General features: G+C 35.3%; 1 protein-coding gene across 2 annotated transcripts in view; it reads right to left on the reverse strand.

The window, feature by feature from the left end:
* Positions 1 to 418: 418 nt before the first annotated feature.
* MAP3K7 (mitogen-activated protein kinase kinase kinase 7) overlaps positions 419 to 21,997 on the reverse strand; it is a 67,319-nt gene continuing 45,740 nt past the window's right edge. For both annotated transcript variants that reach the window (XM_059083076.2, XM_059083075.2), the window contains 5 exons: positions 17,589 to 17,653; positions 8,265 to 8,370; positions 3,742 to 3,803; positions 2,923 to 3,038; positions 419 to 657 (listed from right to left, as the gene is read on the reverse strand). In XM_059083076.2, coding sequence (XP_058939059.1) covers positions 477 to 657; positions 2,923 to 3,038; positions 3,742 to 3,803; positions 8,265 to 8,370; positions 17,589 to 17,653 — 530 coding nt within the window. In that variant the 3' untranslated portion in view covers positions 419 to 476. The remainder of the gene's footprint in view (positions 658 to 2,922; positions 3,039 to 3,741; positions 3,804 to 8,264; positions 8,371 to 17,588; positions 17,654 to 21,997) is intronic.

Genomic DNA, 21,997 nt, shown 5'->3' on the forward strand with positions numbered 1-21,997 from the left:
AATGTACCACCAATTATTCTAGATTTATTAATACCCTGTCTTTATCTTGGTATATACCATCTTTTGGAAAAAAAAATTATTGGTTTTTTGAGATGAGATACAAGAACAAAATCATTCTTGAGGTTCCACCTCGAAAAAAAGACCATGATTGCTCATAGCAGCTAGTTTGATACCCCTTTTGTTAGGCTAGCCTTCACACAACGAGCATGCATATACAGCCATGGTTTACTGCATCTGTTTTGAAGTTGAGAACTGCTGCTTATTCAAGTACAGATGCCCCCATGTTATATGAGGAGACAGTTGAATTGCATGACCACCATGAGAAAAGGAAAATAAACGATGCAGCAAATATAGGCAGCTGGCATTCAGAACACGCCAAAAAGCTAACACTCATGAATTGTCATTATAAGGGTTTATCTTTCCTTTAAAAAAAAAGTCTTTCTTTGCATATTTAAAAATTTAACGGTCCCAGAGAATCATGAAGTGCCTTGTCGTTTTTGCTGCTGACTCCTGATGACCTCTAGTTGTTTTTTGCACTGCTGATAGTAAGTAGAAAGGCTTTTGTTTTCATCTAAAAGCTTTTTATGTTCCTGTACCAGACGAGATGTATTTTGCTGGTCCTTTTCATCCTGGTCCAGTTCTGCAACTAGTTCTTGCCTAAAAACAAATACCACATATTACACAGGATGGAAATATTCATACCGTAACAGCTGATAATGGAAGTTCAATTAATTAGAACTTTTATTCTGGGTCTATCATTATGCATCTTAGGCACACTACTCAAATATAGTTTTGAGTTGGAATGGAAACTATCATCCGTTCTTCTGGCGTAACCATACAAATATCATAATCCTTTTAATAAGCAACTGTACTTAGATAAGTAGTGAAAACAGATAAAATGGTATAATAAAAGTGGCAGAAAATTTCATTTGGTATCCCTTTTGTGTAGGAAGGAAGAAAAAAAGGCTGGGAAGGGCTTTATCTAGCTATCCTTGAAAATAACACTTGAAGTTTTAATCATTCACATTCTACTTTTATAGTCACATATTCGTATTCATATTCTGAAACCACAATCCTATTTAACTACAGTGCAAAGTGGTAGCTAACAAAACATCTGCAAGCTAATTAAAATAGGTGCTATCCAACCTAAATCTCCTTCCTATTTTAAAATAATGAGAAGAATACAAAATACCACTTTTGAACCACTTACTCTTGCAAACGTTTTTGGGAAAAACCAGAGCCTTTTATAGGCTGATAAATATTTGTTTGTTTTTTAAAAAAATAAATTTATTTATTTATTTATGGCTGCATCGGGTCTTTGTTGCTGCGTGCGGGCTTTCTCTAGTTGTGGTGAGTGGGGGCTGCTCTTCGTTGTGCACAGGCTTCTCGTTGCAGTGCCTTCTCTTGTTGTGGAGCACGGGCTCTAGGCGAGCGGGCTTCAGTAGCTGTGGCATGCGGGCTCAGTAGTTGTGGCTCACGGGCTCTAGAGCGCAGGCTCAGTAGTTACGGCACACAGGCTTAGTTATTCCGTGGCATGTGGGATCTTCCTGGACCAGGGCTCGAACTCGTGTCCCCTACATTGGCATGCGGATTCGTAACCACTGCGCCACCAGGGAAGCCCCCGGCCTGATAAACTTCTTTAAGTGCTTTGGGGCATATTATGTATTAGCTCCTAAAGTGAGGCTGCTGGAAACAACTGAATAATTAATGAAAAGTCCTCAAACAAAAAGTTACTAGTAACATTTCTTTTTTAATGTATTTAAAAATCAGTGAAAACTATCATATTTTTTACACTGCCCACAAGTCACCGTTTGTTTTTCTCTAGCATAGAACTCCTCTTTAAAATGATTAAAATATGAAAAAATTATAGGTTAAGTATGAGAAATACATATTCAGACATAAGAAATTTTTTTTTCTTATCATAAAGTGCCACAGAGTTCCATAATTAGTTCTACAGTTTGTAGACTCTAATATTTAATCTCCTATTTAGCCTTTAAAATATTAAGTTGAATTCATCTACATCACTATATTAGTGAACTGTAAAAAAAACTACCTACCACCATAAATCAGCTTCATAGGTTATTTCATGATGGTCATGTTTAAGAAAACTGAAATACTGTTTTTTAAAGAATCTCAAATAGAGAAGTATGGAAATGGGACTGTCTTTTTTTTTTTTTTTTTTGCAGTACGCGGGCCTCTCACTGTTGGGGACTCTCCCGCTGCAGAGCACAGGCTCTGGACGCGCAGGCTCAGCGGCCATGGCTCACGGGCCCAGCTGCCCCGCGGCATGTGGGATCTTCCCGGACCGGGGCACGAACGTGCATCCCCTGCATCGGCAGGCGGACTCTCAACCACTGCGCCACCAGGGAAGCCCTGTATTTCTTTAAAAGGGGAGTAAAGCAGTCTCTGTATCTCGCAGAAAAATGTGTGTAAGTACAAAAGTCCCTAGAAAAACACTCATAGATATGAAATAAAGCCCTCTAATAATTCTACTCTCCTAAACATACACCTGGCAAGAATATATCTACAAATATGTTTCTAAGATAAAGCACAAATGAACATTAGTAAATCAAATTATTTTACCTTTGTCCAAAGAAACAATAAATCTTTATAACAATAAATCGAAACAGCTTTTAACTTTAAAATTCTGAGCACATAAAACACATGGTTATGAACACTAGTTTATTTCCCAGTTATATTTTTCCTAATATAATAAATAGTCAGAAGAGATGAGTTTTGCAGGGAAAATTAGCCGAAGGGTGCTTAAAACTTAAACATAGAGAAAATCTCCACGTTAGAAATATGCTTAGTGATTAATTCTAAAAATTATTAAGTTTTTATGTCTTTAAACAATATTGCACCTTAACACATTTTAAACTCAAAATACTAATGATTTATTCTTATTCATAAAAGATAACTTACTTTCTCTGTAATAACAATGCAATTTCTGTTTGGACTTTCATATATTCTTGTGCCATTTTACAATGCTGTTCAAACACTGCCATAGATTCTTTGGAGTTTGGGCATGGTGCTAGAGGCTGAAAATAAATCAGGAATGTTAAAACATAATTAAATCAAACTCAATATCTAGCTGAGAGTTAAGACAGAGACTGTGATATATTTTTATAGCACTAAAGCAATGATCTTTTAAAAATAAGTGTTAAACCAGGCCTAGAAAATCTCAGTGCCCTTTGGTCAGCGTTAACTCAGATCTTAAATTTACACTTGCTGCTTTAACACTTTCTCGTTGTTACAGAGAACCATGACTAGAGTACTGCTGGCCTCTGGTTTTACATTTCAGGTTGCCAGACTTTATTATACTGAAAGATGTTTATAGCTCTCACACGCATGAGGAGACAATGAAGTACATTACTTGTATTTTCAGTCACCATGAACATGCCAAAGTACCACAAAATCTATTAAGCAGAAATGAGCTTATATGGCTTTTACATTTTAATGCACTAAAAATAAAGATTGAAATGCTATTCTTGGCAGTCTTGAACAAAGATATGAGTATTTTAAGATGATTGTTAGAACAGGAACAGTGATTTTGGCAATTTTAATTTTGATTGACTTAACTGAGAATCAGTTATTTCAGCTTGATTTTTAAAAGTTTAAGGAGGTCAACTAAAAGCATAAATAAATGAATATACAATAACAGATAGGAACACAACCATCAGCTTTAAAGATAAACTTCTCTCAAAGGAAAAAGTAAACTTTGCTGAGAAAGTACTCCTTTACCTGTAGTTGGTGATCCAGTGTAAGATAAGCCATTGGGATGGAATTATCTGATCCATTGGTATCTGGAATTAAAGCATGTATTGTATTTATTTTCTGTTAGAAAAAATTAGAAACAAAAAGCAAGAAAGCATGCATGAGATAATGGTATTGTTTTTCTTAGAGTAAAATAAAAGTTATTGCAACTGGTAATTTTTGAATTCTAAAAGTAAACAGAAGACATCCAATTACAGATAACTGTAATACAACCATACTCTCACACCTACAATTTAAGTTGGCTATAAGTTGAATAGAACACAATATATTAAAGCATGTAAGCCCTTGTTTAATTAAAAACAAAGACAGTGATATGGGACCTTTATATTTTAAATTCAGTCGTAACTGACTCTACCTAATCAAATCCCACATTTTTTCTTTCCTTGATCATGCTTAGTTTACTCTAAGGCTGTGTCAACTCCGGCAACATCAGTGTTCCTTCACAGGGAAAGGGGGAAAGCAAGAGGCACTTCCTCTTCCAGTGGGATCACCTTCAATTAGTATAGATTCTTAACATGAGCTGCCCATCCCACTCCTCCCAATGAGAATCACTGCAGAAAATGAGAGATGTTAGTGATGGGAGTATATTACACACATTGACAGTATGGAAACTGTGACTCAATATCATGCCAAAAACAGTTAAAAGGGTTAACTCAAACAACCAGCCAATTTTATCAAACTATTTGAACAGACAGGTTTTGTATGTATTTCAAAAGAGGTAAAACTGCCATAACTACTTGCAAGAGAAGCATGGGATGGTTGCTTCCCAATATTAACATTTATGTACAACATTTCCAGAAGCAGGAAGAATCACTGTGAAGTAATATGGACTTTTCTATTTCAGAAGTAGCTGCTTTCCCATCATTTATAATAAGAGAATAAGTGAGCTAAACAAGTGAGCTGTTCAGCACTTTTTCTATAAGCGACTCCTTGAAAGAGTGGTGCGGATGAAGGCAGGCAAGGTCAGGACGCAGCAAGGCACTGCCTCAAATGCAATAGGAAACCAAGACAGTTTGATGGTTCAGTAACCTCCTAATTTACTGCTGACTGATATTCTAGCTTCAGTTTTTTTTTGAAAGGCCATTAAGAATGTGATTGCAGGGCTTCCCTGGTGGCGCAGTGGGTGAGAATCCACCTGCCGATGCAGGGGACACAGGTTCGTGCCCCGGTCCGGGAAGATCCCACATGCCGTGGAGCGGCTGGGCCCGTGAGCCATGGCCGCTGAGCCTGCGCGTCCGGAGCCTGTGCTCCGCAACGGGAGAGGCCACAGCAGTGAGAGGCCCGTGTACCGCAAAAAAAAAAAAAAAAAAAAAAAGTGATTGCAAATAACTCCCAAAGCGAAGCTAAATCAGACCAAATGAGATAACGCATGTAAGGAATACCATGCAGTGCTAGCTAGCCTATGGTGAGCACTCAACACATGGTACTGGTGGTGGTTATTATTATTGTTTTAAAATTATTGTTATTGATACTAAACAAAGAATTGGGAAAGGAGGGCAATTTTAAATACTCAAGTTTACATTTCAGATTTAAAAAGTAATGTTAATCAAATACTGGAGTGCACTAAAGAAGGAATAACAGAGAATAACAGGCCTAAGAGAGCCTTTACCCTAAAATTATATATTAACATAAAGGTTTTTCTGAAATGGCTAAATAAGAAATACATTTGTTTCTCTGACGAAACCTCTCCCCATCCCCTTACAAATAGTTTCAAATAATGCTCCCATCAAACACTGCTTTCCACAAAATTAAACTGATTAAAAGTGACTTTCCCCTGACCTTATTGGAAAACTTAAGTGTCTTGAAAGAGTTTTTTCAACTTAATATTTCCACTCCTATCGCTCTTTCTTAAATCTTTGATACTTGATATATCCTATTATATCAGTCCCCTATATCCAATATGTATTTCAGAATTAAATATATCAGTGTTTCACAGTATTCTGGGGGTGAAAAAAAATGTCCAAGGATTGTGCTACTCAAAGAATTTTAAAGCCCTTTGAGAGTGGGGAACTTAAGGTCCTTTATTGAATTTCATCTGTTCTCAGAAACCAAGACGTGAGATTTTACTTTCTCACTTAAATTGAAATTTAGCTTTCAGTTTCTGGTTACAAGATAGCAAGGCTATGCCACAAAAGTTTGTCTTTTAATTGCTGATCAAATCTAACCTCTTTTCCTAAATGTCCAGATTCACACTGATTCGGTTAAGTTAGGTGGAATCTCTTTTCTAGCCCCTTAAACACAATACTTATAACCATCTCATATTCTCTATATGCTCCCTTTATGTGGAATGCTGTCTTCTCCTTTCTGCTTTATGGCTAAAGAACAATAGTGACTAATCTCACTATTTTACAAAAAAGTCACAGACTATGCCAGGATTATGCTTATTTATAACTATTAAAACATTCGGTGTAATAGTTTGTTATACAGCATGATGAATTTATTTTTAATGTGTCAGTATTATAACTGTAATCAGAATGCAAGCAGTGGGGCATGTCTTATATTTCTATCTTTGCAAAGTACTAAGCACAGGACAAACTCCTGAGTGAATGTTCCCCCTGTGCACCGTTTCCCGCCCACTGTGGGACCCTCTACTGGGTCTAGGCATCTCTTTCACTAGCTGCTCTTGCGTATGTATGTCTTTCTCTATTCCCTAATACATTCTAAGTAGAAACCCAAGAGTACTTATGTGTTATGATTATTAAATCATTGTGCTCTTTTTCTCTGAAAAAGCACAAAAACCTCTGCCTTTTTAAATTAAAAAATCGAATTAATTACGTTGTTTTAACTTATGTATGCACTACTATTTATTTTTTTCTGGGTCAGTGGGCCTTCAAAGAAAAAGGTTTTACCTGTCTCTTTCCTACAATTTATTGTTAGCTTGATTATCAATATTTTTCTTAGAAACAGTGCAAAGCTGAACTTCATTAATTATAAACTTAAACCGGATTCTCAACTTCTAAAATTGTATTCAAAATATTTAAAAACGATAACCATACATTTGCAGTATATTTCAAGGCAAAGTCAAAATTCAGTTGATACTGCAACTTGGACCTATGTATGATATCTAGCTATTGCTATTTTGTGGTATTTTAGGTCCCAGAAAAAAACAAAATGCAGCAGTTAAGTGAGAGGGACTTAGGAGAATTTTGATTTTTTCCCTCATGAATTCACTATCTGCCACACGTTGACTGGCATGTCTAGATTAGTCCAGGCTGAAGTGAGGAGACCCGCCAAATGCTGTAATGTCAGGGCAAGCACGCCCTCACCGAAGAATGTAGGAACCAAAAAGAGCTGACACTACCTGAATGTTAATGATCAAATCTGTCGAGAGCATTTCCCTGCCCACCTCTGAGGAGAAGTACGTCATGATAAATTCTGCACACGTGCTGAGTAGTGGGGAATGTTCTGGATAATCCTAGGCTGTGCTGTGCTGAGGGTGAAACTTAGGAGTTTTTGCCGCCAATGAATTTAAACTTACTAAAACTAGTAAGTACACCCAAGGCTAAACATAGTTTTATCTTACATGACACAGAGAAAAGCCACCCAGTTAATTTTTTAAATTAAATTATGAACTTGACTAAACCATGACAAGTATCTATAAATACTTGTAAGCAGAATTTTACTTTGTAAAGACAGAAAGCTATTTAATTGCCACAATTAATAACATAATTGATCTTATATAAAACCCCAAATTAATTTTCCAAGATCTAAGAGATCATCTTCCTTCCTTGACATAGTAACATATAAATAATTTTTACAGAAGTACATTGCTGTGTATTTATCAAGGTATCCCCTTAATGCTAAAGAAAAGTTAATTCTATTATGGCACATAATTTCCTGCTTAACTGATAATGAAACTATTCCCTTACTACCTTCAGACAGGCAGGTTTTAATACTAATATTTTGATTTTGACCAGTTAGTTTTTCATGTTGGGGGGTTTTAATAACACTTACCAGGCTTTTAAAAGTCTATTTAACAGAATATTTACGTAACTGAAATGAGGTCTCCCTCTCAGTTAAAAATGATTCAAAAGGTCAATGGTCAGAAATGCTTTTCTTACCAAGGTACATAATATCTTGTATTTTTAAAACAAGACTGAGACGAAGATGATTATTTTACCATTCTGATTTTAGTTATCAAAAGATGAGAATTTACTACTATCATTGAGAAGGATGGATTATAATAGGGCAATCAGACTGAAATATCAAGAATAGAATATCTTCCTATTTGAAGAAAGTCCCCAAACAAACCATCTTCAAAATACATGTTTAGTATCTGGGGGAAAAAAACACATGGGGCAAGGTAGTCTCTGTCTTAGCACTCAAAAAGGCATTTTAAAATTTATTGCTAAATATTTGATCTTATTAACAGGAAAATCTAAACTACTGTATAATGCCTGCTTTTGTAAGCATTAGAGTAATGACATGATTAAATGAACATAAACATGATAAATTCAACTTTATAATTATAATGAGGATAAACTGGTCACCTGTGGAATCATCAGGGGTCCATGGATGACTTCGAGCTGGCTTTTCTGAGGTTGGTCCTGAGGTAGTGATCATTCTGACGCTAGGACTGGATGACCTACTGCTCACCTGCAAGAAGTGACAGGAGGAACAAAGTGTGATTTTGATATGAAAACAAAAATAACAGGAGATAATTTCCATCCTAAGACACAGAAGAGACTTCCATTTCTATCAGAAGAGGTCCCAAAACACTTGCAAAAAACAAATAAATCCTCTAAGAATATTAGATAAATATACACGTGTTAAAAAAATTTATATGCACTCACATAAAAATACCTCTTAAAAAACTGATAAGCTTGCAAGGAAGTAAGGGAAAAGCTCTGAGACCAGAAATAAAGTCTAGCAAGTGCTTAAGCGGCTAGCCCTGGGAATTTCAATTGAACCCCAAAGGCCTGTAGTTTTTGTTCTGACTGCCTGCTGCACTCAGAGAAACAGGCATAAAGTCTTGCATCTTTGTTGGATGTGATTAGAACTGCTGAACCCCCTGCTTAAAGCCAAAACCCAAGAAAGGCTTCACTCTCAGTAAACTAGGGAAAAAAACCTACCTTACAAAAGCAATAGCAGGACTTCCCTGGGGGCGCAGTGGTTAAGAATCCGCCTGCCAATGCAGGGGACACGGGTTTGAGCCCTGGTCCGGGAAGACTACACATGCCGTGGAGCAACTAAGCCCGTGCACCACAATTACTGAGCTTGCACTCTAGAGCCCGTGAGCCACAACTACTAAGCCCGTGTGCCACGAGCCCATGCTCCATGACAAGAGAAGCCACAGCAATGAGAAGCCCACGCACCGCAACAAAGAGTAGCCCCCGCTCACTGCAACTAGAGAAAGCCCGTGTGCAGAAACGAAGACCCAATGCAGCCATAAATAAATAAATAAATAAATAACTTTAACAAAACAAAAGCAATGGCAAGTAAATTTGTCTGTCTTGGGTAGTAGCTCTGGGTAGAGGGGAGAAAATGTATCCCCTGTGAATCAATAAAAACTTTGCCAGCTTGATGGAAGATATAACAAATCCCAACCACAACAAATCCCAAGCAGGAAAAAAAAAAGAGAAAACCTACATTACTGGATTAAAACACAGGGCATATTATAGTCAAATTCTAGAAAACAAAGACAAATAGAATAGAGTAAAAAAGCAGCCAGAGAGAAAAGATTATCCACAAAAGAATACCAGTTAGATCCTCAAAAGCAACAAGGAAGACAGAAGAAAGTAGAATATCTTCAAACTGCTGGAAGAAAACAACTGTCACCCTTTAGAATTGTTAAGTCAACAAAAATGTGAAGAATTAGGACAAAATAACATTCTCAGATGAACAAAAACTGAGTTTACCATCCACAGACTCTAACGCTAAGAATTTCTAAAGCACATATGTTAGGGAGAAAAAAATTTTTCCCTGATGGAAGGGCCAAGTTACAATCAGGAATACTAGTAAACAACAGGATGAATCTATACACTGAAAATATTAAACAATGGAAAAATGACTAATTTATAGAATTACCATTCAAATAGATAAGATGGTACTAAAATCTGAATAGCAATAGCATACATAGGAAGAAAACAGATTTAAAAATCCTTGTACTGTTCAGGATGAGGGTAAAGATATTTACTTTAGGTTGGGCATGAGTGTTAAAATTTCAAAGGCAATTACTAAAACTAGTAATATGTAACTCCCAAACCAGAGAGAAAAATAATGGAATGAGAAATATATTTATTCAATTCAAAAAAAGGCAAGAGAGGAGAAAAAAGGGAAATAAGAGATAAGAGAGAGCAAATTTATCAGTAACCATAATAAGTGTAAACGGATTAAACTCTCTAGTTAAGATATTTAAAAAATCAGACTGTCAGGCTGTATTAAATGCTGTTCATCAGACATTTCTAATTCACAGACAGAGAAAACAAAGTTAAAGAATGAAAAAACATAATCAGGCAAAACCTACCCCAAATAAAGTTATGTAGCTATGTTAATATCAGAGTATTTTAGGGAAAATAAAATACTGGAGATAGAGATATAATGATAAGTGGTTCAAATGAGAATACAACAATTTAAAATGTAAATGCTGTGCCTATACATAACTTCAAAACAGATAAAGCAATAAAGGAGAAAGGGACATATTTACCATCATATTTTGATACTTCTCTGTGATATATAAACTATATTGATACTTTGATACTCCTCTGTGATATATAAAAGGGACCAAAAACCAAAACATGCTCACAGTAAAACCCGACCTCCATAGAAAGCAAGCTTGATCTAAACATACTTATGAACCCTATGCTTAACAAATGGAGACTATGCATTCTTTTCAAGCACCCATGAAACACTTGAAAACTGATAAAAAATGCTCATTAAGTGGCAGATAATTAGGTTGGTGTACATACAAGATGGGAATATATAAGTAGACTTGTAGCACCTAACAATTCCTTTCCTAGTCCAAAATTACAGTTATTTTATAAAACATCTTCAGTGACTAAGCCCTGTCACAAAGGTATTTTTCTTTTTGGGTGTATTTACAGTCTGTTCATACATAAACTTCAACCTGAGCCCCAAATGCTTTATATTACTCTCAAAGTCTGTGATTGCTCAAAAGCATTAAAATCTCCTAAGGGCAGAGATTATGAGTACTTTTATACTGGTTACCCCAGGATTTAGGAGATTGCTGGATACACCACATAATGAATAAAAACCATATAATATAGTAAATAACCATATAATAAATACTCATTAAATAAAATGATAATACAAGCTTTTGGTACTCAGATGTAAGACTGGTGCTTAGGCTTATTTACCACTGATATATAATAAGAATAAAAATATACATCACAGAGAACCAGTGATGAAATATACAACTCTTATTTTTAGAATGCTATTAATCTCCATAAAGCAAATACAGATATGACATTATTTCAGAGTCCTTTAACCTTCTTGTCTGAAAGCTAAGTCTTGATTTAATAAGAGTACACTGTCACGACCACAGTTATGATTTCTATTGTAAATACAGAGCAATTTCTCTTCAGAGTACTGGTAGAAGAGGGTTTCAGTCAGCCTAATTTTACGTTAATATTTAAATATAAGTATTTGTGACATGTGAGAATCAGTATCAGTTATGAGAAATTAAACAAGATGCCATACAAGTAATAATTACCTTTATAAAATATAGGAATGAATTCTGTATACTACAAAAAAGTCACTGAACACTGGTGATATTAAAACAAATTATCCTACTTGGACCTAGTATGAATTATCATATTCCTTCAACTTAAACCTTTCCTAAGAGAATTCTTTGCTACTTTATTTCTTTCGTTCTAAGAAACTCTTAGTACCTCATGTGCACACTTATTTGTTCTACTTCAGATTTCCCATAAGCTATAAAACTAAGAAATAATGCTTATATTTTTAGGTCAAGTCTCAAAACTGGTCTTTCTTTAAAGCTATAAGAAAGGCTACGAGTTAAATTTAAATCCATAAATTAACTAAATAAGTCTTTATATTTTAAGGAATGAGTATCTCAATGAATAATATAATACACTAACATGTTTGTATTAAAAAAATAAAGCATATTTAAAAATAAGCCATAACTTTATTTTTTGAATACCTGAAAAATACAAAGCATAAATAAGAACAGATAATATTTGATAATTTTTAAAAGATATGAAACTGCTGGCAACCTAGTAGGAAAGAAGTGTCATTTTTATAGCAGCTACTTAAAAAAAAGTTACTGATAAAATTCTGATGGCCACAAATGCTCTGAAACTATTAAAACTCATTCAGGTTGCTCTTTCCTTCCAGACATTTACAATTACTTTTTCTATTCTCAAAGAAACTGAAAAGTTTAAGAGATATAGAAATACTTGTCTTACCACAAGGATTGGCTATGAAAGTGGTTATGAGAGTACAGAAATGCCACATAGCAATTTAAGGCAGCAAAAGAATACTAAGCCAAATTTAAACTGCAGGGCAAATTACCATCAGTAGACATGAACCAGAATTGGACTTTGACCAAAACTTTATCTCTGTATTTATAAAGAGGAATTGGAAGTTATTTACAAACAAACAAAAAAAAGCTTTGCTTTTTATGTCTCACCTGAAAGACTGGGAAAATATTTTTGTAAGTCAAGAATCTATGGCCTGGGTTACTTACTATTTAGACTGACATCTGAAAGCTATTTAAAACCCTCAGAAATCATCTTAGTTGCTAAAATTATAGAAGCACAAAACAGAGATTAAATATTGATTTATATGATATTTCTGTGAAGTACATCTGAACAACATAAATATTAAAAAGAAATGGGTATCAGTAGGTAATGTGGATTTACAAGGGTACTCTTCCTCATTATGATAATCAGATTAATTAAATCTATACATGACAGGGTATATTAAAAACATCCTTCCTAATCCAAAATTACGGGCTCAATCTAATTCTGGCTTCACCATAGTTCATTACAAGGGAAATTTTAGAATTTTATTTTTCTTATGTGGTCTTTAAACTCTCCAATAGGAAGGTATCCTATGAACCAGGAATTATTTAAGACTATTATGTAAGCTTCTGATTTAGAGCTTTAACAGAAAATTACTTACACTAAAGGAGGTGCAGAATGAGGATGGACCAAAGAAGTAGTATGATAAGTGATATTCCTTAAATAAATAACAACAGTGTATGATAATACAGCTTTTGATATGTGACATAAGGCCTTTAAAGCAAATACTTTCCATGATCCTTGACAGAAGCTTCTCTTATGATGCAGCAAGAATAGAACGCTAATGGATTTTACTTCTTTCCAAGTGCTGGTTTTGTTTTATTTCTCTATAGTAATACACTATAGTGAGAATAAGCTGTTAAGACCCCTGGGAGGCACACTAAGGGAGACAGGCATATAAGCATGTACTAAGCATCTATTGTGTGTCTGGTACTTTCACATGTTATAAGAACCCTGGGGGGTGGATGTTATGGTCCCCACTGGCAGATAAGGTTGCTAAAGCTCAGGGAAATTAAGGACTTGCCCAAAGCCACGTATCTGACCAGTAAAAGTAGATTCTAAAGTCCATATAGAAATCAGTATGTCTGGTTCTTTAAGTAATCATAATCACATCATCTTGCAGTTGAAATTTTCATTGACTGCAGCACTCTCCAAGAGAAATCTTGAAAACAGATCCATATTGGATACAATTCCAGAACGGGTATGCAGGCATACATGAGAATGTATAATTTTAGGGAAACACAGAAAGGTTCACCCAGATGTATTATAAAAAATAAATCTGTGCAGTCATCTGTAGAAATTTATTATCGGACTTCCCTGGTGGTGCGGTGGTTAAGAATCCTCCCGCCAATGCAGTGGACATGGATTCGAGCCCTGGTCTGGGAAGATCCCACGTGCCGCGGAGCCACTAAGCCCGTGCGCCACAACTACTGATCCTGCACTCTAGAGCCCGCGAGCCACAACTACTGAAGCCTGTGCGCCACAACTACCAAACTTACCCTAGAGTCCGCGAGCCAGAACTACTGAGCCCGCACGCTTAGAGCCGGTGCTCTGCAACAAGAGAAGCCACCGCAATGAGAAGCCCGCGCACCGCAACGAAGAGTAGTGCCCACTCACCGCAACTTTGAGAAAGCCCGCGCGCAGCAACGAAGACCCAATGCAGCCAAAAATAAATAAATAAGTAAATTTTTTAAAAAAAGAAATTTATTATCAAGGTGGGTTAGCCTTGCTCAACAATACAGCAAAAAATGATCAATAAACAATATTTAAATAATTAATGATGATGCAGACCACCTGAAGCCAAAACACTTGAAACTGAAGAGGTCTAGGATTACTGTACCCTGCACTGCATTCAGTTTTATATGCAAGACAGAGTGATAGAGTATAGAGTTTGTGTGCTTTTGGAATCAGATCTGGATTCAAAACTTGGTTATAGCAATTACTAGCCAGTGTAAGGGAAGACTCAGGTAAGTTTCTCTAACCCTCAGTTTATCCATCTGCAAAATGGGGCAAATAAAAAGTACCAAACTTATAGGATTAAGATTTAAATAATATACATTAAAGGTCTGACATTAAAGGCACGAAATGGGTGCACAATAAATAAAAGGCAGCTGTTACTATTGAAGTTCTCTAGTTGATCTGGGCATAAGTCTGATCTGCCCAAATAAGCTCCTGAGAGACTGGACCTTTTTGGTACTGTCAATGCACCCTGGCCAAAGGCTACCACAAACACACCAGTAGTGGAGTTAGCTGGGCTTAGTATTTGTTGCAGTAAAGCAAGGCGCTCACCCTGGGGCACTTTGGGGTGTAAGAGGGTTTTAGAAAGAGCTTACTAGAGGATCTGGGCTTTTGTTGAATGATTCTGAGGAGGCTCCAAGGAAAGAGGCATTCACTCTAGATTGGCTACTGTCAGCAAGCAGTGGCAATTCTACAGGGAGGGCAGTCTAGAGTCAGGGTAAAGCTGCATCTGGTAAAGAAGCATCAGTCACTCATATCCACTGGGAGAGGGCAATGTTTGTATTTTGTGGGTGGCACAGTGACCTTGTTTTCGTCCGTGCTTAGACAACACTATAAAGTGGTCTTGTTTTATCTCATTTTATCATGGTCTCAGAGTCACTTTGTCTATTGGTGCTCTGAGATATTCTTTATGTCCAGCTTCTAACAACACCAAGGCTTTAGTATCAGATCAGTTCCTGGACATCAGGGACAGGCAGACTTTTTTCTCAGTATCTTCTCAAATGGAGGTCAAATCCATTACATGTGCTTAATGAACTTCCTGAATTAATTAAAAACCTTAATTAATTTAAAAGTGAGTTGTATGTTGTGTGGATGCAATCTTTTACATGAATACTTACACAACCACCTTTAATTAAGAAGCTTGCTACATTCACTATTCCTCCTCTCAATAGAAATGGCAGTATAAAAACAACCAATTTAATTTTAGTTGACAGATGAAAAGTTTAAGTGATTTTATTAAGATCAGTCTCGAATCAAGAGTCATAGTAGAAACTCTCATCAGATCACTTTCCCCTATGAGATGTGACAGTAAACTTCATTAGTAAGCTCTCTTTTTTTCCTCGCATTATTGTACTGACTGGGCAAATACTTTTATGTTCTTTATCAATTTCCATGGCCAGAACAAACAAATAAACCTGCTATGCATCTGTTTAATCACTGCTTAACCAGATTTTAAAAAGAACTGTACCTTTAATTTTGAAAATCCAGATTATGCATACTTTTCTTCTTCAAATAATTAATGTTATTTTCAGTAGTAATTTAAAAGATTTAATGGTCATTTATCATAACATTTTCAGGGGAAAATGTTTTCATAGTATATGAGGATTACCATTTGTCATTCTCACCCCAAACTGGATATTAGGCATTTTAAGTTTGTAATACTTAAGTAATTCTGAAAGAGCGGATCAATTTTAAAAACTGGCTAGACAATGGCTACATAGCACCTGTTTTAGAACAGGTTTTACCACCATATCAAACTCCCCCTCACTCTGAATCTCTTGGAGTAGTCCATGACAATTCATGCAGGTGACTGTCCCACAGTCAAAGTCTGCCTCAGTTCCAGTGTTTTATGGTGAAAATGGTAATGATTGAAGTCTCAGGTAATACGGAGTTTGTGAGGAAGTAAGTAAGGCTTGGTATGGTGAGGTCAGTCCTGAAATATAGCAATGCTTTTAATGTAGAATACAGAGAAGAGCACTGGCACTGGCAGATGCCCCTGAACTGTCTTAGAGCAAGCCCCTCATTCCTAGTCAAAGGGAGAATACTTGGCTAGAGTTTCTCATAACTGGAATGTCAATGGCAATAGTAAATAGCATTAAAAAGACTGAGCTCATCAAGCCTCTAAGGAATCAAAGCAAATACCGGATGTCAAGCTATCTGTTACTAAATGCCCTGGTTAATACTTGAAGTATTTGAGGGGGAGAAAGTGGGAAACTTCATTCAAAAGTTCTGGGCTCTCACGAAAGCAGATATACTGAAAAAGCTGCTATTAAATAAATAAAACCAAGATTTAAGGTCACTTAATATCATAAAATATATAATAAATTAATATGTATTATGTATATATATGTACATATGTGTATATACGTATTTGAGTGTGTATGGGTATTGCGAGAAATAAAAATATTTCCAGATATAAATGAAGATCAAGGCTATCTATCATTTAAATATCTCAAGTGGTTTTGTTACTTAAGTTAGCTGATGGCTAGAAAAGGTTTTCAAATTTTTATTAATGACTACAAAGAATCTCTAAAATTTCAAGTATGTTATAAAAATGAAATAATAATAAAACACCTTTTAGATGAAAAGTACTAATACATTTTACCAGAAATTAAATCACATTATTTATAACATATAATAATCCTGTAATTTTTCATGAATATGGACCATAATGTGGTATTTTTATTACTTCAGATGCATGCTACAGTCTTAAAATTTATTTATTTCAGCAAAACTGAAAGCAACAACAAAACCTCATAATTAGTTTTCAATTCATTTTAAGAATGTGATATAAATTATGTATGTTAAGTCTATTGACCTGAGTAACAGAAAAAGCAATGACTGCTACTTTTATATATTTGGTTGGTTAAAACTCTGCACTCATCAGAAATGGCTTAAATTATAGCACTGTCTGGGTCATCTACAAAGAGGTAAGGGGCGTTTAGAAGAACATCCAGAAACATAAAGATGAAGAATAAAAACCTGATCAACTAGGATAGAAGACTTTCTAGAGTTTACCCATCTGCTTAGTGAATACTGCTCTAAGGATGTTTCAAAAAATATAAATCTAGGGGATATGACAAATTAAAAGATGTTAAGAGTCCACCAAGTATGTCAGTGCCTGTGATCCCAGAGGAGTGGCATCTTTTGGGGAAATATTTATTCCCCTCATTAGTAAAGAGGAGATAATACTAATGATTCATTTTAGAGGACAATGTTAATGATAAATTGTTAAATTACAAAATTGAATACTTCCTTATTAAAGCATATATAATAAAAACCATATAACATACATAGAGCACTACTGAATTAATCAACCTATTTTCACAAATTTTCCTTCAAGTTAAATCAATAATGGCATCTATACTTTATTTCCCTTAAGTATTTAAGTTCTGGTGATAATGAATTTCTCTATCATAATTTTAGGTCAACTCATAAAACTAATTTTGCAAAGTGTATATATCTATATATATATATAGATATATAGATATAGATAGTTCATATAATAGTTAATTTTTGATTTCTGCCCATTACTATTCTTCAAAGACAGAGAATTCAAATATTAAGTCTTACCTGACCAGGTTCTGTTCCAGTAACAGTCAAGTCTTGGATGGATCTACGTCTTGGCTGCCCGTTGCCTTTTAAAAAATAAAAGAAGTAAAATACTGAAATCTACTCAGAGACAATAAGGGTTTAACTGCTACAGGAGAAAGTTGGAATCTGTTGCTCCACACAAAATGTTTGTGAGAAAAATAAGTGAGTTTATTGCCTAAAAAAACAAAAAAAGAGTGAAAGAAAGATGTAAGGAGAGGAAGAGAAACAGCTATAGTATTTTAACTCAAAAGTTACTGGCCTACAACAAAGTATGTCCTGATACAATAACCACTTCTACTACAGGAAGAGCTGCTGAATTCTCTTCTACCATCTTCTGTCATGTGTTTAAATAGATGAATGCTTGGGGGCTGGGGCTGATGACGGCATCTATTTCAAGGGCCTTACGTTACAGTTTCTACAGCAAGACAGCTAGCAGGTTGTAAGCCATGACTGACTTTAACCAACAGCAGTACCTGGTTTGATTCAGGGCCTGAAAGGATGCTTAGGCTTGCATTTATTACACTGAGTACACACTTACCTAATCCCATTAGTCTCTGTCAGAATCTAGTAATTTATTATTTGTGAACAACAACTCTTAATTTCCTAGTGGAGATGAATGACTCTCATTCCATTCCCAAATACACAGCTTGTTGAAATAGGTGTTAATCCTGCTTCAGGAACTTCTATGCTAAAAATAATTTAATTAAAAAGCAGTTTATGAAAGAACTCTACAAATGTAAGTCTTCAGTAAAATGGAATGAATTAAACAACAGCTTCACTCAGCACTTTTACTTGGGAATAGGGCTGTTTATACAGTATCTTCTAAGATGAGAGATCAGCTGTCTAAAAGGAAACACCAAAATATTATGAGTAACAGCTGACAAAAAAGTCAAAATTCTTTTGACTCTGAAAGCTGTATTATGTAATTTCTCAACTAGTGGGCAGCACTCAGATCTTATACTCTAATAGTTATGGCCTGATTAGCAGACAGAATTCATTCTTAAAATTTTGTATTTCCATAATCTTCAGTACCTTATTTTAAGCCAATCAGCAATATAATTTAGCATCTTAATCAAGGTGACCCTATTATTTTGTACATAAACTAAAAGGACCTTACAACAGAAGAATAATGTTTAATGTAATAACACGTGTAGTGAACAGAAACACTCAAATTTACACCCACCTTGAAAGTATAACTCTTTTCTATTTAAAGCTATGTTTTAGAATTCTTTGCATAATCTTAACTCAAATTTATTTCGAGTTTCATTTTATTCCAATCTTCAACTTAAAATTAAATTTGACATAACAAACTGCACATTTACTGAATCAGGCACATTAAGACATTTCTGTGACAACTTTTAATTATCCCTGTTTTCGGAGGACAAAAAGGATCCCTACCACCATGACTAATAAGCAATTTCAGGCACATTTCATTTGACACAATCATGCTAAAATTAGCTTAGATGAGACAGGCTTGTAAAAGTGTCTGGAATTCTCTTCAGATTAGCAACATTTGTGAATCTGGGGAACCACCCAGCACAAGTGTCTAAAAATCAGTACATCATCATTGCAGTAACACAAAAACAAGCTCCAATCTAGGTGAGGGAAGGAGGAAAGGGGAATAAAAACTTTTAAGTAGGGTAAAGGAGAGCCGACAGTTAACAAATGCTGTAGAATGAGAAATCTTCAAGCTACAATGAGTCAAAGCAAGCAATACTAGGTAAATGCATTTTCATTAGCATAACCATGGCAGAAACCATCTGGCAAACAGTTCAGACAAAGCAAAAAAGGACTGCAATCAACAAATACTTGTTGCTCCAATATTAAGTTTTAAGTCATAATTTAGAAATATGAATGTAAAAAACATCAAGCTCCTATTATCGCAAATGAAAATTACGGGGTGTGCGCTCAGTAAATTTAGACTGATTTTGAATTTTTTGGTAACTAAACACTAATTTAGAAACTCACTAACTTTACACTTTTTTCAGGGTTCTTTGATATGTGCATAACTATATTACACATGGCAGTATAAAGGAAAAAAAGAGTAGAAATGAAGGACAATATGATGTTAACAGATGCTTAATCAAGGAATATGAAACCTGTAAATGATGTCCTAAGTATTTTATTCTGTAATGAATTCTGGAACTTTCACGACTTCGGGTAGGGAACAAATGATATTTTTAAGAATAACTTTTCTAAGTAAGAGCAACAAAAGGAATACACTATATCCCTAAGCCCCTTCCCCACCCAAAATGGTGGTTGGAATGGCAGCTGATAGGTCGATCATTTCTACCACACTAAAACAAAATCCATCTCTTCAAAAAGCTGCTCTTTTTAAGTACAACTGATTTCCTGAGCTGGTATTTGAAAGTCATCGCAGAGTCCCTCCAGAGACTGCTGGATTAGGTCCCAGAGAGTAATTCTTGAGGTTTTTCTTATCGCTTTCCTTACCTTAACTACTTACATTTTTCTATGTTCCAACTTCCTGAAGACTCTTTTCATATAAAAATCAACACATTTTCCTGGAGACATCTCTTAAACAAAATGTTGGAAATTCTGATATTCATAAGATTTGAATATTAAAAATTATGGGACACTATCCTTATGTGTAAAATACACAAGATTAAAAAAATTCACACAGCACTGTACACTGCAGGATTATACTACTGCTTCATGGTAAACTGAATATGTAATTTAAAAATATATGTTAACTGACACTGTGGAAATAGAAAGGATCATGAGCAATTACTACAGGCAACTCTATGCCACTAAAATGGACAACCTGGAAGAAATGGACAAATTCTCAGAAAAGCACAACCTTCCGAGACTGAACCAGGAAGAAATAGAAAATATAAACAGACCAATCACAAGCACTGAAATTGAAACTGTGATTAAAAATCTTCCAACAAACAAAAGCTCAGGACCAGATGGCTTCACAGGCAAATTCTATCAAACATTTAGAGAAGAGCTAACACCTATCCTTCTCAAACTCTTCCAAAAGATAGCAGAGGGAGGAACACTCCCAAACTCATTCTATGAGGCCACCATCACCCTGATACCAAAACCAGACAAAGATGTCACAAAAAAAGAAAACTACAGGCCAATATCACTGATGAACACAGATGCAAAAATCCTCAACAAAATACTAGCAAACAGAATTCAACAGCACATTAAAAGGATCACACCATGATCATGTGGGGTCTATCCCAGGATTGTAAGGATTCTTCAATATACGCAAATCAACGTGACACACCATATTAACAAACTGAAGGATAAAAACCACGTAATAGTCTCAATAGATGCAGAAAAACCTTTTGACAAAATTCAACACCCATTTATGATAAAAACTCTCCAGAAAATAAGCATACAGGGAACCTACCTCAACATAATAAAGGTCATATATGACAAACCCACAGCCAACATCATTCTCAGTAGTGAAAAACTGAAACCATTTCCACTAAGATCAGGAACAAGACAAGGCTGCCCACTCTCACCACTATTATTCAACATAGCTTTGGAAGTTTTAGCCACAGCAATCAGAGAAGAAAAAGAAATAAAAGAAGTAAAACTGTCACTGTCTGCAGATGACATGATATTATACATAGAGAATCCTAAAGATGCTACCAGAAAACTACCAGAGCTAATCAATGAATCTGGTAAAGTAGCAGGATACAAAATTAAATGCACAGAAATCTCTTGCATTCCTATATACTAGTGATAAAAAATCTGAAAAAGAAATGAAGGAAACTCTCCCATTTACCATTGCAACAAAAAAGAATAAAATACCTAGGAATAAACCTACCTAAAGAGACAAAAGACCTGTATGCAGAAAACTATATGACACTGATGAAAGAAATTAAAGATGATACAAACAGATGGAGAGACATACCATGTTCGTGGATTGGAAGAATCAACATTGTGAAAATGACTGTACACTCAAAGCAATCTACAGATTGAATGCAATCCCTATCGAACTACCAATGGCATTTTTCACAGAACTAGAACAAAAAATTTCACAATTTATATGGAAACACAAAAGACCCCAAATAGCCAAAGCAATCTTGAGAAAGAAAAATGGAGCTGGAGGAATCAGGCTCCCTGACTTCAGACTATACTAGAAAGCTACAGTAATCAATACAGTATGGTACTGGAACAAAAACAGAAATACAGATCAATGGAACAGGATAGAAAGACCAGAGATAAACCCACACACATATGGTCACCCTATCTTTGATAAAGGAGGCAAGAATACACAATGGAGAAAAGACAGTCTCTTCAATAAGTGGTGCTGGGAAAACTGGACAGCTACATGTAAAAGAATGAAATTAGAACACTTCCTAACACCATACACAAAAATAAACTCAAAATGGATTAAAGACCTAAATGTA

Source organism: Kogia breviceps, chromosome 13 (genome assembly GCF_026419965.1).
Source record: "Kogia breviceps isolate mKogBre1 chromosome 13, mKogBre1 haplotype 1, whole genome shotgun sequence".
Classification (NCBI taxonomy): domain Eukaryota; kingdom Metazoa; phylum Chordata; class Mammalia; order Artiodactyla; family Physeteridae; genus Kogia; species Kogia breviceps.